Source organism: Neophocaena asiaeorientalis, unplaced genomic scaffold (assembly GCF_003031525.2).
Source record: "Neophocaena asiaeorientalis asiaeorientalis breed wild unplaced genomic scaffold, Neophocaena_asiaeorientalis_V1.1 scaffold171, whole genome shotgun sequence".
In the NCBI taxonomy this organism is placed as follows: Eukaryota; Metazoa; Chordata; class Mammalia; order Artiodactyla; family Phocoenidae; genus Neophocaena; species Neophocaena asiaeorientalis.
The window spans coordinates 9,596,960-9,610,569 of NW_020174013.1; the positions used below are offsets into that span (position 1 = coordinate 9,596,960).

The window sequence follows — 13,610 nt, forward strand, 5'->3', positions numbered from 1 at the left end:
TCAACATCAGATAGCTAGATAGTGTGTGGCCAGCATGTTAAAACACCAGTCCTCCTAACTTCCCGTCCCCTGATCCGTTGGCTTGAGAGGCCCAACCTGTGGTAGATGGGGTGAGGAAGTCAACTGGGTGCATCAGTTAGGCCAAGGCAGGTCTCACCTTTACACTTAGCATTAATTATTCTTGTTCCTCCGTGTTGCTAATTCAATATGGCAGCATTACACATGTTTGTCTGTTCTTCCCAGAGTCAACATTAGACAGATATCTCTGGGCTGTGTCAAGGTTAACTAGATAATCCAATTAAAGTCATGCTGGTCCCAGAGCACAACTGCAAAAACAAGGTAGCTAAAGTGGAGCTCAGACTTTTAAACCAAGAGACTGCATGTGATTCTCAACCTTTCTTTTTCTAAACGTTAAGATGTCGCTGTTTCTTTATTTCTTGCTAAAGCCACTACCTCCAACTGTTAAGCAGTAGAAAGAGTGTGTATTGGCCTGAGAAGAGATGGGTTCTAGCCCTAGCTCTACCACTAATTAGCAGAACTGCCCTAAGTAAGTAACTTAACCTGGTCGGGCCTCAGTTTCCAGATCTGTGAAATGGGGACAACAGCAGTGCCTGCCTTGCCCATCTCATATGCAGGGGGTGAGGATGGAATTAGGGAGCACCCACATGTCTCAGGACTTCTAAGTGTCTGCTCACTGACTGTACGCCCTCCAAGAGCTTATGTAGGCACTTGCTTTGTGACCTTGAGAAGTTACGGATGATGTCTGAGCCTCAGTTCCCAAGTGTGTAAATATGCTCACAATACCTACCATAATTGTGTTGTTAAGAGGATTATAATGAAGTAATATACGGAAGGTTCTCGGTGCAGCACCTGACACAAAAGTGGGTGTCAATAAACATTTGTGTGGCCAAGGGAACGTAGTAGGAGCCAAATCTCAAAGGCCACTGGCAGACAGAGCACCAACTCCAGACGGCCTTTTCCTTCCCTGGCTCTTCCTCTCTGTCTTCTCTTCCGCTTCAAAGAAGGGGCAATGGCAAAGGGAAGCGCTGTGCATGCAGACACTGATGTAAATGTCACATCGATGTAAATGTGCCGGTATCCCTTTCACCCAGGAGGCCTTCTCTAGAGGCCCCTAATGGCTGGTCATGCGTTGATGATGCTTCTGTTGGGGAGCACGACGGTTGTGCTGGAGAGTGGAATCCAGTGTCCCAAAGACGCTGGCTCTCATGACACGCAGGTGTGATGGGTACAGTTGTAGCATCCTGTCCCCTTCCCACCCTCCCTTCCTGGGCCAGGATGCGTGCAAACCTCGAGCAACTGTTTTCGCTCCACAATCAGAGGTCAGGATTAAAATGCAAATGAGAGGGACTAGTATACAAACTGCCACTCCAGGCTGGAGGAAGAGCAGGGTGATCCTAAGGGCAGGTTCTGAAGGCGTGGGGTGCAGGGACGAGAGTTCTGAGAGCTGGAAGTCAGGGGCAGAGGAGGAAACGTGCATTGGGTGAAGGAAACAGAAAAGGGAGATAGGACAAGAAAAACAATTTCACTCGTTTCACAATTTTTCTGAAGGTTCTTCCTGACCATTAACAGCTGTTGGAGTTTCCTCCTGCAGTCTGAGTCTATGATGCTTGATCCATCCAAGGAGCTGGTTGTTTTGTTTTTCTAAAATGAGGCATGTGGTAAAGTCAAAACGGTGCCTCTGCCCCACATCTTGGCAGTTTGAGAGGCGGCGTGTCAACATTCCGGGAATCCCAAAATACTGAATTTTCAGTCCAGATAACAGGCCGCACAGCCAAACAAAAGGAGAAGCAGCCCCTGGTTTTGGAAGTCTCAGGAGAGAGGATGGACAGAGCAAGCTGGAGCGGGTTGGGAGAGGCCTTGAGAGCCGTGAACTGCGTTGGACACCTTTTTAAAAAAATAAAGACAAACTTGTTTATTAAACAAGAAATACAAGTGGTTTTTTTTTTTTAATAGAAACATAAGAAAAAACAGAGAAGCACTAAGAAAAAAATTCTTCCTAACCTCACTGACCTGACACTGTAACATTTTTGAGCCTAGGGAGGCAAGACATCATTGATGGAGAGGATCCCGGATTCCGGGGCCCAGCTGCCTGGTGCAAAGCCCCACTTCCCCATTTACCTGCACAGAGGCTGCAGGTGAATTACAGCAGTCTCCCCTTATCCACAGTTTCACTTTCTATGGTTTCAGTTCCCCACAGTCAACCCCAGTCTGAATATATTAAATGGAAAATTCTAGAACTAGGCAGTTCATAGGTTTTAAGTCTCATGCCATTCTGAATAACATGATGAAGTGTCCCACCCTCCCATTCAGGACATGAATCATCCCTTTGTCCAGCGTATTTGTGCTGTTTACGCTGCCTGCCCATTAAGTATAGGAAAAAACATAGTACAGGTAGGGTTCGGTAGTATCTACGGGGTCAGGCAGTCCACTGGGAGGCTTGGAATGAATCCCCCATGGATAAAGGGGGACTACTGTACTTAGTCTCTATGGACCTGTTTCCTCATCTGTAAATTAGGGGTAATAATAACAGCTACTTCCAAGGGTAGTTGTGAGAATTAAAGAAGCCAGTGCAGTAGTGCTGTAAGAATAACAGTTATTAGTATAGGAAGTGTTACGTATAATACATTTCCATGAAAATAGGATTATACTGTACTCCTTTGTAACATTTTTACTCTCACGGTGATCTTTTCATGAATATATTTGTTACTGATATTAGCTAACATTGACTGCTTACCATTGGGATAGGCCTGGCACTAAAGACTTTACAGAACTTGGGGGCTTCCCTGGTGGCACAGTGGTTAAGAATCCGCCTGCCAACGCAGGGGGCATGGCCTTGAGCCCTGGTCTGGGAAGATCCCACATGCCGTGGTGTCACTAAACCCGTGCACCACAACTACTGAGCCTGTGCTCTAGAGCCCGCAAGCCACAACTGCTGAGCCTGCGTGCCACAACTACTGAAGCCTACGCACCTAGAGCCCGTGCTCCACCAGCAAGAGAAGCCACCACGATGAGAAGCCCGTGCACCGCAACGAAGAGTAGCCCCCGCTCGCCGCAACTAGAGAAAGCCCGTGAACAGCAACGAAGACCCAACACAGCCAAAAATAAAATAACTGAAAAATAAATAAATTTATATTAAAAAAAAGATTTTACAGAAGTTATCATATTCAATCCTCACGTTAACTCTGTGGGGCAAGTACTGTATTACCACTTTACAGATGAGAAAACTGAGGCTAATCAGGTTAAATAATATAAACGTACAGAGCTGGTGAGTGGCCCTCTGTCCTGCAAGGAGAAGGAAAATGAGGGCTGCCGGTAGCCTGTCCTGGCAGGATTAAAGAGGAATCGTGTTTGTGCTCAGTCCTTTTTAACCCTCAGCAGGTGTGCACGTCGGGACATCAGACTGACGGGTGTCTGGCTGACTGTTCTTGGGCTCTAGTGGCATTTTCGATTTTTACGGTGGAAATCACTCTCTGATACGAAATGGGATCTAAGGTCCCGTACTGGGCTTCATTGTCTCTGAGAGCATTTTATCCAGAAGCAGATCTTCATCTTGTTCTCCAGAGGCTTTGACACAGCCATCTGGGCCACTGGCCACAGCTTCCTCACCCTTCCCTCTCCATCCCTGGGCATTCACCTCAGTCCCCAGATAGCCCTGGACCAGATCCCAGGCATTGCCAGTGGATTGATTCAATCAGCAAGGCTTTGCTCAAACCCCACCCACGTGAAGCCCTGTTGTGGACTCCATGGCGCGCAGGAGGGGAAGGCGGCCGAGAAGACATGAGATGCGTGAAGGCAGAGCTGACAGTACAGAGCTGACTCTCCGCGGCTCAGGTGACTGGCGTGAGCCCGCGTCAGCTCATCGGGAGGGTCCGGCCGTGCCGTGGGTGGGGAGTCCCGGGGATGTCGTGACCAGGCGGTGTGATGGGATGGCAAGTGACGTGCTAGAGACTAACCCCTGCCTCTCGATGTAGGAGTAGCTCGGAGAGGAGGAAGGAGAAGTCCCGAGATGCTGCCAGGTGCCGGCGGAGCAAGGAGACGGAGGTCTTCTACGAGCTGGCCCACGAGCTGCCCCTGCCTCACAGCGTGAGCTCCCACCTGGACAAGGCCTCCATCATGCGGCTGGCCATCAGCTTCCTGCGTACACACAAGCTCCTGTCCTCAGGTGAGGCTGCGGGCCCCCGGGCTCCTTCCCCACGTGCCCTCGCACGCAGGAGGCGCCACTGGGCCAGAGCTGGAAGGCCACTGGCACAGAGGGAAGGTCTTCCTCCCCAGGAACGCGCACTCTGCAGACCTCCCACCCATAGAAACGCTGTCATTGGCGCTTCGTTCTCTTGCGTTGAACATCTTTCCAGCAGTGGCCTTTGCAGTGAGTACAGCCACGGGCTGAAGAGCAAGGGCAGGACCAGGGGAGTGCTTGGAAGCTGAGGGAACAGAGAGGGCTGCGAGGATGAGGGCAGCTTTTGCTGGCTCCCCGGTTCCCGTGCTCTGGCTGTCAGACCCACACTCCAGTCGAGGGTGAGTGAGTCCTTAGGAAGCATCTTAGTGCTTATCCGCTGGCCACTTTCTCCAGAGCGGAGGTGCGCCCATAGGATCTTTCCCTCTTACTAGCCAGGATGCCAGGCAAAGTATGCAGTGTCTCTGCTCTTAGATTCCTCATCTGTTAAAAGGGGTTAAAATACTTACTGCATGGGGTGTCTTTAAGCATTAACTGAGAGAAAGTCTGTAAAGCACCAGACCCGGCCACGCTACTCACCGGGGAGCCCCTGACAGGTAACAGTCTCCCCTCAGAACCAACTAATTCTCGCCTCCCCTGATAATCTCTGCAAGTCTCAAGTTCACAAAACTTTTTTTATCCCCCTTAGAGCTCACCTTCTTCAAAATACCATTTCCTGTTAGTCCTGACCGGAAAGAGGTGGCCTGGGGATCCTGCCAGTGGCAGGTCTGATGCGACAGTCCCCTCTAGTCTGCCAGTTGCTTAACAAAACCAGGCAGCGGCAGTGCCCCTCCGCACCCCCCTGGCTGTGGCACTGCAGGTGGCAGCATCCAAGGTGATGAGTGGAAGAGGACAGGCAAGGGAAGGCTCTCTCGTGCTGGCTTTTCAGTGTTCCTGAGTGAGCCGTGTGCCTTGGAGTGGGGTTGACTCTGCCATCCTGTTATGAAGTGGCTATTCTGGGAAAGAAACCCAGAGCAGAGGGAATCTAGTGTGAGGCGGGGAGGCCAGACCGGCATGTGCTATTCCGGGCCCTGGAGCACAGGAAGGATATGGGGGGAAGACTTTCAGAAAGTAGGACGACAGCTCGGTGTATCCAAGGGTTGGAGGGCTAACCCTGGACTGCAAATCTAAAGAGTCTCAAGAAAGAGCAGACAGGAGGGAGAGAACCCAGGGCAGAGACTTGCTCTATAAATACTTTGAAAGAAACAGTGCAAGACAGTGGCAGACTTGTCACCCTAGATGCTACAGGAAGAGGGAACTATGGGCTGAAGTATAAGAAAGGCTTGGAGATGCCGTCGCAGGACACGTGTGTACTTTTTTCCTTTAAAGAAGCTTGTCCTCCAGGACAGGTGAGGGCAGTGTCCGGTAGTGTTGGAATCATCTTTACGTCTGCACAGAGTAGGGAGCGGAGGACTTAATGACTAAACGGAGACCCCTTCCCCACACCCAGAAGCATCTCAACTTCCCTGTTACAATACTTGGGATTCCCCCGCTTAGACACCGATTTCTTTGGGTTTGTCGCTGCTTCCTTCCACCACCACCACCCCTGTTCCTCCACCAGCAGGGAGCCCCGATAGGAGTAATACGTTAATCCTGGGACATCTCTCTGATTGAATTTGGACTTGTAGGATGTTTCCCCTCATTTCACAGATGATGAAAAGTGAGGCACAGCAAAGTTAAGCTTGCTCCAAGTCACACATTTAGCGCCTGGAGTTCAAGTCCTTTTGAATCCATGGGAAGAGAGACATGGAGGGCAGGAGCATTCTGCAGACCTGGCCAGGCGGAGATGTCGATGAGGGCTGAGGACTGGGGGAAGGGGAGGGTTCTCCCTTGGAGCAGGAACCAAAGTTAAACAGAGGCACCAGGGGCTGGCCCTGAGCATTGGGGTCTGCAGGAGGTCCTCACACACTCAGTGACTGTTTCTACCCTTGCTCTTGGTGCACGGCCTTGGTTTCCGAGCTCTCCCATGCATAACCGTCCCCCTCAGTGGTTCAGGGTTGGCTTGGACAGGACACATATTGGAGGCTCTGAGCACATCTGCCTGCATGTGTGCTGGCGTGAACCCCCTGTGTGCCAGATATGCCCAGGGAGATAGGACCAGAGTCGCCACAGCGAGATATCAACACATCCCCTCCCAGGGCGGTTGCAAGTGTGGAAGCAAAGTGCCTGTGCTCTGGCTGGGCTTGGCCCTGGACTGACCAGAGCCCTCAGCGTGTCAGCTCTGGTCCTCTCAGTCCCGAGGAAAGAAATTACAGAAAAGGATAAAAAGTGTCCACATTTAGCCATCTGGTCTGGGTGTCCTTGAAGGAGCAGTTCTCATAAAACATGCATCACCTGGGGGAGGAGGAGATGGATGGCTTTCTGTACCTTCTCTTCCAGGCCGCTGCCACACATTCTTTAGACCAATTGTTGTTATCGTTTTTAGGAATTGTATGCGAGACAGGATCTTGTTCTTTTTAAATCACATTTTGCTTCTTCAAAACATGCAATGCAGTGAAAAGGAGTACAGGATTTGTGGACAGTTGGACCTGCCCTGGAACCTCAGTCGGGCTGCCTTCCTTCTCTGCAGCCTTGTGAAAACCTCTTGAGTACCTTTGAGCTTTACTTTCTCATCCGCACAAAGAGGATACCAGTACTTACCGTGGACATTGGATATGAAAGCCCTTTTCCTCTTGCCTGCCACATATGGGCTCTCAGTAAGTTATAGCTTAAGAGATAAAACTTACTATGAACCAGCAAATTGATTTATAATAAGAGTAGTCTTCTGGAAAAAATGATGTAAATGAAAACCCAGTGTAAACCCTTACTGTCCTCTTACCACCTTCTGGCAATTTCTAGCAAAATGCAGAGTTGCCGAGCTTTCCCAAGTCAAAACAAACCACAGATCCATTATTGAAGCATTTCTAACAAAGGTGAGCGCCGATGTTGGCTCACTTTATGATAGGAAATAGCTGGTTGCATACCTCAGAGTTCAAAAGGCTAAAAAAGACCAGGTTTTGCTTTAGAAAAGTTTCTTCTTTACTTAGTAACACGTTTCCCTTTGATTTTCACAGTAGGCTGTTCTGTGTGGGAATGTTGGAGAGGAAACCTCAATGCTGAGAAATTCAGGCTGGGAGTCTGGGCGGCCGATTGAGATTTGTATCACAGGAAGCAAACTGAAACAATAGCTTTATGATATTAGCTTCCACGCTGGGCCGAGAACAGAACACACTCTGACGGGAACATCAGTGGAAATACCACTTGATTGTCTTAAATCCTCTTTCAAGAGGAGCTCCGCAAACTGTAACCAGATGAGGTTCACTCCTGCATTCAGACAGCCTTAAACAGTGGTAGCTATGCAGAGCTGGCTTTTCACTATAAAATTGATTTTTGGCTTCCCCCATACTCATATGAGGTAAAATCAAATTCATGTTACATGAGAGCTAGAGGTCAATGTGCAGCAAGCTTTCTAAGACAAATGTCAGGTTTATTATTAATTCATTGGCATTTGCTTAGTGAAGACATCAGTCTTAACAAGAGATTATGATTTCCTTGTCTCTAGACTACTAAGGGAAAGACATTAAAATGTGGGACAAGTGATTTTAGTTTTTTGCCATAACCTTTTCATGAAGGAGAGAGTGAGACCAGAGGGAAAATTGTGGAGGCAGATATGGTTTCTGGTGCCCTTTTAGGTCTCCCCGTTCGGACTTCTTTTCCCAGGCTTTCACCTCTACTTTTTTTTTTTTTTTTTCCTGTTTCACCCCCTTGCCCCACTCACCTTCCAAACCAAGGCCTTTTTCTGTCCTGTTTGGTCAAGAGCTGAGAGGCTGATTCATGCCAGAATGTTAATGGCCGAGAGCAGCTAATCGTACAATCTCTTCTAGAGATGCTTTGTTCAGATCATTCCCTTAACTTAAACCAAAAAACTCTGGTCAGTCAGCAGGTATGTACTGACCCCAGCCCAGCACGAAATCTTATGAAGGGTAACACAGAGAAGTGAGATAGGATAGTAAGTTATGCACAGAATAAAGGAATGAATTTCTAATGGTGGACTTTCAAAGCCCTTTGGGAGGTCTGCAAGGTCAGATAAAACACAGGTGCCTTCTGCCAAAGATGTGAGGGTAGCCCAAGCCTACTACCAGGCAATGGTGGAGTTTAAAGGTGGGGCTAATGACCCAGTAAGTAATTCAAAAATAGTTTCCTGGGGCTTCCCTGGTGGCGCAGTGGTTGAGAGCCCACCTGCCGATGCAGGGGACACGGGTTCGTGCCCCGGTACGGGAAGATCCCACATGCCGCGGAGCGGCTGGGCCCGTGAGCCATGGCCGCTGAGCCTGCGCGTCCGGAGCCTGTGCTCCACAGCGGGAGAGGCCACAACAGTGAGAGGCCCGTGTACCGCAAAAAAAAAAAAATAGTTTCCTCAAGGCTTGACTGGGTCTGCTTTTGCAGTCAGCACACCCAGGGCTGGGTGTAGTTGTGGGTCTATGGGCCGGAGGGAAGAATTGGTGTAAGAGAAAAGCCCTTTCGTTGATAACTACCCGGTGACACATCTGCACAGCACATCTGCACCAGGAGGATCACATCAGGGTGGTTTGAAGACCAGTCAAAACACTCCTGGAACTTCCCAGACTAGGAACAGAGGTAAAATAACCCTGGTGGAATAAAAATGCACCCTGACCAGCAGCCCTGGGACGATCTGGTCCCAGAGGCCCCGTCAGGAGCGTTTGCCTCGCCACCTGCCCGCTCGCCCCAGACGCCCAGCTCCTGCTGCCCCTCGGGTCCCGTCCCCCCTCCACCCCCCGCGTGGTGCTGCCTGAAGGAAATGCGCGGTGCTCCGGAAAAAGTGCTCCGAAACCTCAGCCCGCGCATATCCTGGCTGTGGGGAGTCATCAAAGCCTGTTTACCGGGGCTATTTTTAGCATTAAAGAACCTTGTTGTGCTCCTGGGCCCAGCATGCTGCATCTCTGCAGAGTGCCTCTGATCTGCATGACCCACCTCTCTTCTTTGGGGTCAGACCCTGAAGGGTCCTGGGGAGCAAGTAACTGAGACCTGGAGCCCAAGGCAATTTAAAGACCCTGCTGAGGGTTTATGGAGCACCTACTGTGGGTTCCTCTTTATTCGGCACCAAGGGTTTCTTCTGGATCGTTGTGCAGCCTTACGGCGGTTCATCTTTCTCTTCCCCACCAGTCTGTGGATTTCTTGAGGGAAAGGATGCTCTTACACCCGACTTTGCCTAGGATAGGCCTGGGCATCTAGTAAGCGTCACTTGTTGACAGATGACCTGACTGATCTGCTTCGTGCCCAGCATGGGACAGACACGTAGCAGGAGCACAATAACTGCGTAGTGAATGAAGGAATTTTCTATGTGCTTAGCACTGAGTCAGAGATTAATGATCCCATCGGAAGACGTGATGCTCCCAAGAAAGAGCAGAGGAGAAGGCAGAGCCGTCTTCAGCTGGATGATGTGCCTGAGCCCCCGGCCCCTCGGCTGAAGGGCCGCATCCGGCCCCGCAGTTTCCACCCTCAGCTCCAAGCTGACAGCTCGCTGGCCAGGTTCCTTCCGAAGCCCCCAGGAGTATAGGCAGGTGCTGCGGCAGCAAAGCCTCCCACAGACGAAAGAGGCCTTGCTGTCCCAGGGTTCCTGGGGGCCGGCCTGCTGGCTTCCTGGCCCCCTAGCCCTGGTGACTTCAGTTCCAAGATGTTCTGTTTCCATTCGTGGGCCCTGTGCACCCCTCTCCCTCCCTCCTGGAGGCCAGCTGGCCAGCTGCTACAGCCAATTTCGCCACCTCCTGGAAGCAAGTGTACTGGGCACGGATGGAAACCAGTTTGGCTGTGTCGGAACTGTTAAAAAACAGGAAATTTTAAGCAGAACTATTTCCTCTGGGCCTAGTTAACCCAAATAGGGTTGTCTTGGGATTACTCCAGATTTTGAAGTCAGTGTTGCCACTGAGATTAAAGACATTGAAGAGAAGAAAATCTCAATAGGCCAGAAATCACAGGGCTGGCCTCTGCTGTCTGCAGAAGGTGCTCACCTCTCTGGTGTGATTTTTAACAGTGCTGAAAACCTCTCGTCACCCATCCCCCAAATAGGTCACCACCCGCCAAACTTGGTTTTCCCGGCATTAGGGTCGCTCGTAGGACCTGGAGCTAAGGCACTGATTCTCCACCTGCGGTCTTAGGGCCACCAGCATCCACATCACGTGAGAACTTGTTAGAAAAGCACATTCTCAGCCCCCAATCTGAGACCTACCGACTCAGGAACTCTGGGCAGGGGGCACATCCAGGGTGGCTCCATGACTCTGTGTGACCTGTGCGGTCCCGCACAGAAGGGCCCTGGGCATGGTTTAATGTTTCAGCAAGAGGCCCCACATTCTTACTTTGCCCTGGGCTCGGAAATCCTTGTTTTAGCAAGTTTTCTTGGTGGTTCCGGTGCACTCTCCAATTTGAAAGCACTGAGTCAAGTCATGGTCTCTCCTGCAGCCATTGTTTAAATATAGGTGTTAACCCAGAGCACGAACATTGACCGAGGCACCACCCACACCTGGAACATTGGTTCGCTGTCATCAGTTCAGCTGACCAGTTAGACGGCAGGTGCCCGAAGCAGGGATCAGGTGTGGGTATGTGTGTGGTAAAAAGGCCATTCCCAAACAGTCTCCCCTCCCATAGGCTAGCCACCTGAATCAGGTTATGAAGAGGAAAGAATGTCCCTCATTCCATTCTACCATTTTAGCAAAACAGGGAAGTCACCAGGCTACTACTCACTCTGTATGGCCCAACTCTGGGCTCTAAAGGCTGGCCTGTCCCTGGGCAGCATGAGTGACCTCGGCACATTCACTGATCCTGTGTCCTGCAGGTGGATGGTCCACAGTGGTGCCACTGAGGCCCCTTGGTAGGAACATCTTCTCATTTGGATTTGTTCTTCTTGAGGAATAACAGCGTATGGCCCAGAGCTTAAATTTAGGAGCTCAAGGGAAAAGAGAACCAAATAAATCCAGTGCCCTTCCAGAAAGGCCCTTGAACCTCATTTCACAGCATCCATGTGTCCCTTGCCAAGTGGCCCATAAATGCATTGCAGTTTACATTCCCTAGAACAGTCTCAGTTTGAAAGACTCCTTTTTTTTAGTTAAGCGAATGTGAACGTTTATAAGTGACAAATTATTCTCTAATCCTCTTGTTCTGTAAATTAAGGGAGGCATACCGGGCTTGATGTTTGTACTGGATGAATAGAAATTTTTATAAGTGAATGTATATTTGGAGTTAAATAATGAGCTAGGAGAAGCAGGGCTGAAATAAAGTCTGTGGTCTGAGCCATAACAGCCAAGGGTCTGGGGCCTGAGAGCTGTATTTACTGGGACGAGAGCTGAGTCTGCCTTTTGCACATAGCAGAGGTATACTTCATAGGCCAAGGTTCCTCAAAGCGCTTGGCTGGGGAGTGGACGCCTTCCCAGGTTGCCCCTAGCAACCACCTCTGCAGCCTGCCACCAGCACAGCAGCAGCCACCACCTCACGTGGCTTCACACCTCTGGTCCTCACTCCAAACCGCCTTGCACGCCACTGCCAGATGAATCTCCCCAAAGCAGTGGTCTGAGATGCCACTGCTCCAGGCCACTGGACCCATGTCGTGAGGCCAGTCGATAAGTCTGGGAAATGGACCCTCCTCTTCAGCCAGGTAGACCTGTTCTCCATCCTGGAGGGAGCTTTCTCCAGGCTCTGCCACCTCTATGCTTTCCAGTGTCGGCCCAACCCACTAGGCCCAGAAAGCCCTCCTTCCATTTAACAGAGTGAGATCCCTGTTTTTCACGTGTCTTCAACTGCCCTTCTTTTTTTTTTGTTTTTTGTTTTTATTTTATTTTATTTTATTTTATTTTTTTTAACATCTTTATTGGGGTATAATTGCTTTACAATAGTGTGTTAGTTTCTGCTTTAAATGCCCTTCTTTAAACAGTTGTCTCTGACCACCCCAAAGCGACCCCCTCTTCCTATGAACCCTTCAGCACTTACTGTCTGTATGCCTCTTGGGTGCCCAATTCTGTCAACCTGAAGTTTTTACTTAGATTTGTGTCTCTGTGTGCCACACGGCCCCCATCCAGGTTTTGAGCAATCTGAAGGCGGTGACAGTGTCATAGAGGGGCAGAAGGGAGAGGGAATCATGATAGTTGGTACGTTTTAGGCATTTTACATACGTATTTAATCCTTACAGCTCAAAGAGATGGGAACTATTATCTCTATTTAGCTGAGGAAACTAATATTCAAAAAGGTTTTTACTTAAGCAGAGTCATAATAGCCTAACAGGAGGAATAGTCCAAAGCCTATGAATGGTTACGAGTGTGGCTTCTGTATTCAGCTGCCTGAGTCCACTAGCTACAACCTCTATAACCTTGGGCAAATGACTTAACCTCTCCAGGCCTCATCTGTAAGATGAGACCAAAAAAATAGTACTTGCCCCACAGGTGTCTTGAAGATTATATAGCATGCTCAGTGCAGTACCTGATATGCTGTCCTTGTTCAACATCCATTAGGGAAAATTATCGGGCTGACTACTCCTGTAACTGCCTTTGCACCTGTGACCACGACTGCTGCCGCTGCCACTGGTACCACAAGTATGCGGCCACAACCACCGTACTGCCCGCAAAGCTCCTGTCAGGGTGTCCTCTGTGCAGTGGTGTTCATCAGGTGCCTGCTGCTTGAGCCAATGGTGGACACTTGGATGGTTGGCAGTGTGCGTTTCCAGAAAAATCCACTTAATGCCTTTGAGCCATCCCTGGCAGACATCCGTCCGTGCCAGTCACATCTGCTTTAACACATTGATGCAAGCCGTCCAACCCCTGTCTCTTTCCAGTTTGCTCTGAAAGTGAGCCTGAAGCTGAGGCTGACCAGCAGATGGACAACTTGTACCTGAAAGCCTTGGAGGGCTTCATCGCCGTCGTGACCCAAGATGGCGACATGATCTTTCTGTCAGAAAACATCAGCAAGTTCATGGGACTCACACAGGTGACACCCTCCTCTGGCTCTTTCAGAAAGGGAGGGAAAGCGTTTCCACTTGGGGGTAGAAATTAGTGGAAGGTTCTGATCACATCCCTCCTGACCTCTCCTTGCATATGCCCACCCTGCTTCTCTCTGATTTCAAGCCTCAAACCTCAGGAACACACTGAGAACCCCTGGCATTGGGCTTAGCATTGCTGATGGCCACCCTGGTGGACAGCTCTGCCGACTGGATTAACAGAACCACCCTTATGAACCACATCCATCGTGAAGTCTGTTACACTGGTGTGTCTGTGGACCTGTGGAGTGGAGCATGAGAAGACCTGATTTAGCCTCCTCCCTCTCTCCAAATGTGAAAAGGGGGCCCAGCTTCCTCTTGGAGACTTCTTCTTCAGTGTTAGGAATAATGAAGCCCAAC

The 13,610-nt window shown here is 49.9% G+C and overlaps 2 protein-coding genes across 3 annotated transcripts in view; both read left to right on the forward strand.

Annotated features, from left to right (window-relative positions):
* PRKCE (protein kinase C epsilon) overlaps positions 1 to 4,106 on the forward strand; it is a 646,138-nt gene extending 642,032 nt beyond the window's left edge. Inside the window, exon 17 of the mRNA XM_024753630.1 lies at positions 3,993 to 4,106. Coding sequence (XP_024609398.1) covers positions 3,993 to 3,998 — 6 coding nt within the window. The 3' untranslated portion in view covers positions 3,999 to 4,106. The remainder of the gene's footprint in view (positions 1 to 3,992) is intronic.
* The window catches only part of EPAS1 (endothelial PAS domain protein 1), an 88,631-nt gene that overhangs the window by 44,914 nt on the left and 30,107 nt on the right, over positions 1 to 13,610 (forward strand). For both annotated transcript variants that reach the window (XM_024753625.1, XM_024753626.1), the window contains exons 2-3: positions 3,993 to 4,183; positions 13,050 to 13,201. In XM_024753625.1, the coding sequence (XP_024609393.1) occupies positions 3,993 to 4,183; positions 13,050 to 13,201 (343 nt within the window). The remainder of the gene's footprint in view (positions 1 to 3,992; positions 4,184 to 13,049; positions 13,202 to 13,610) is intronic.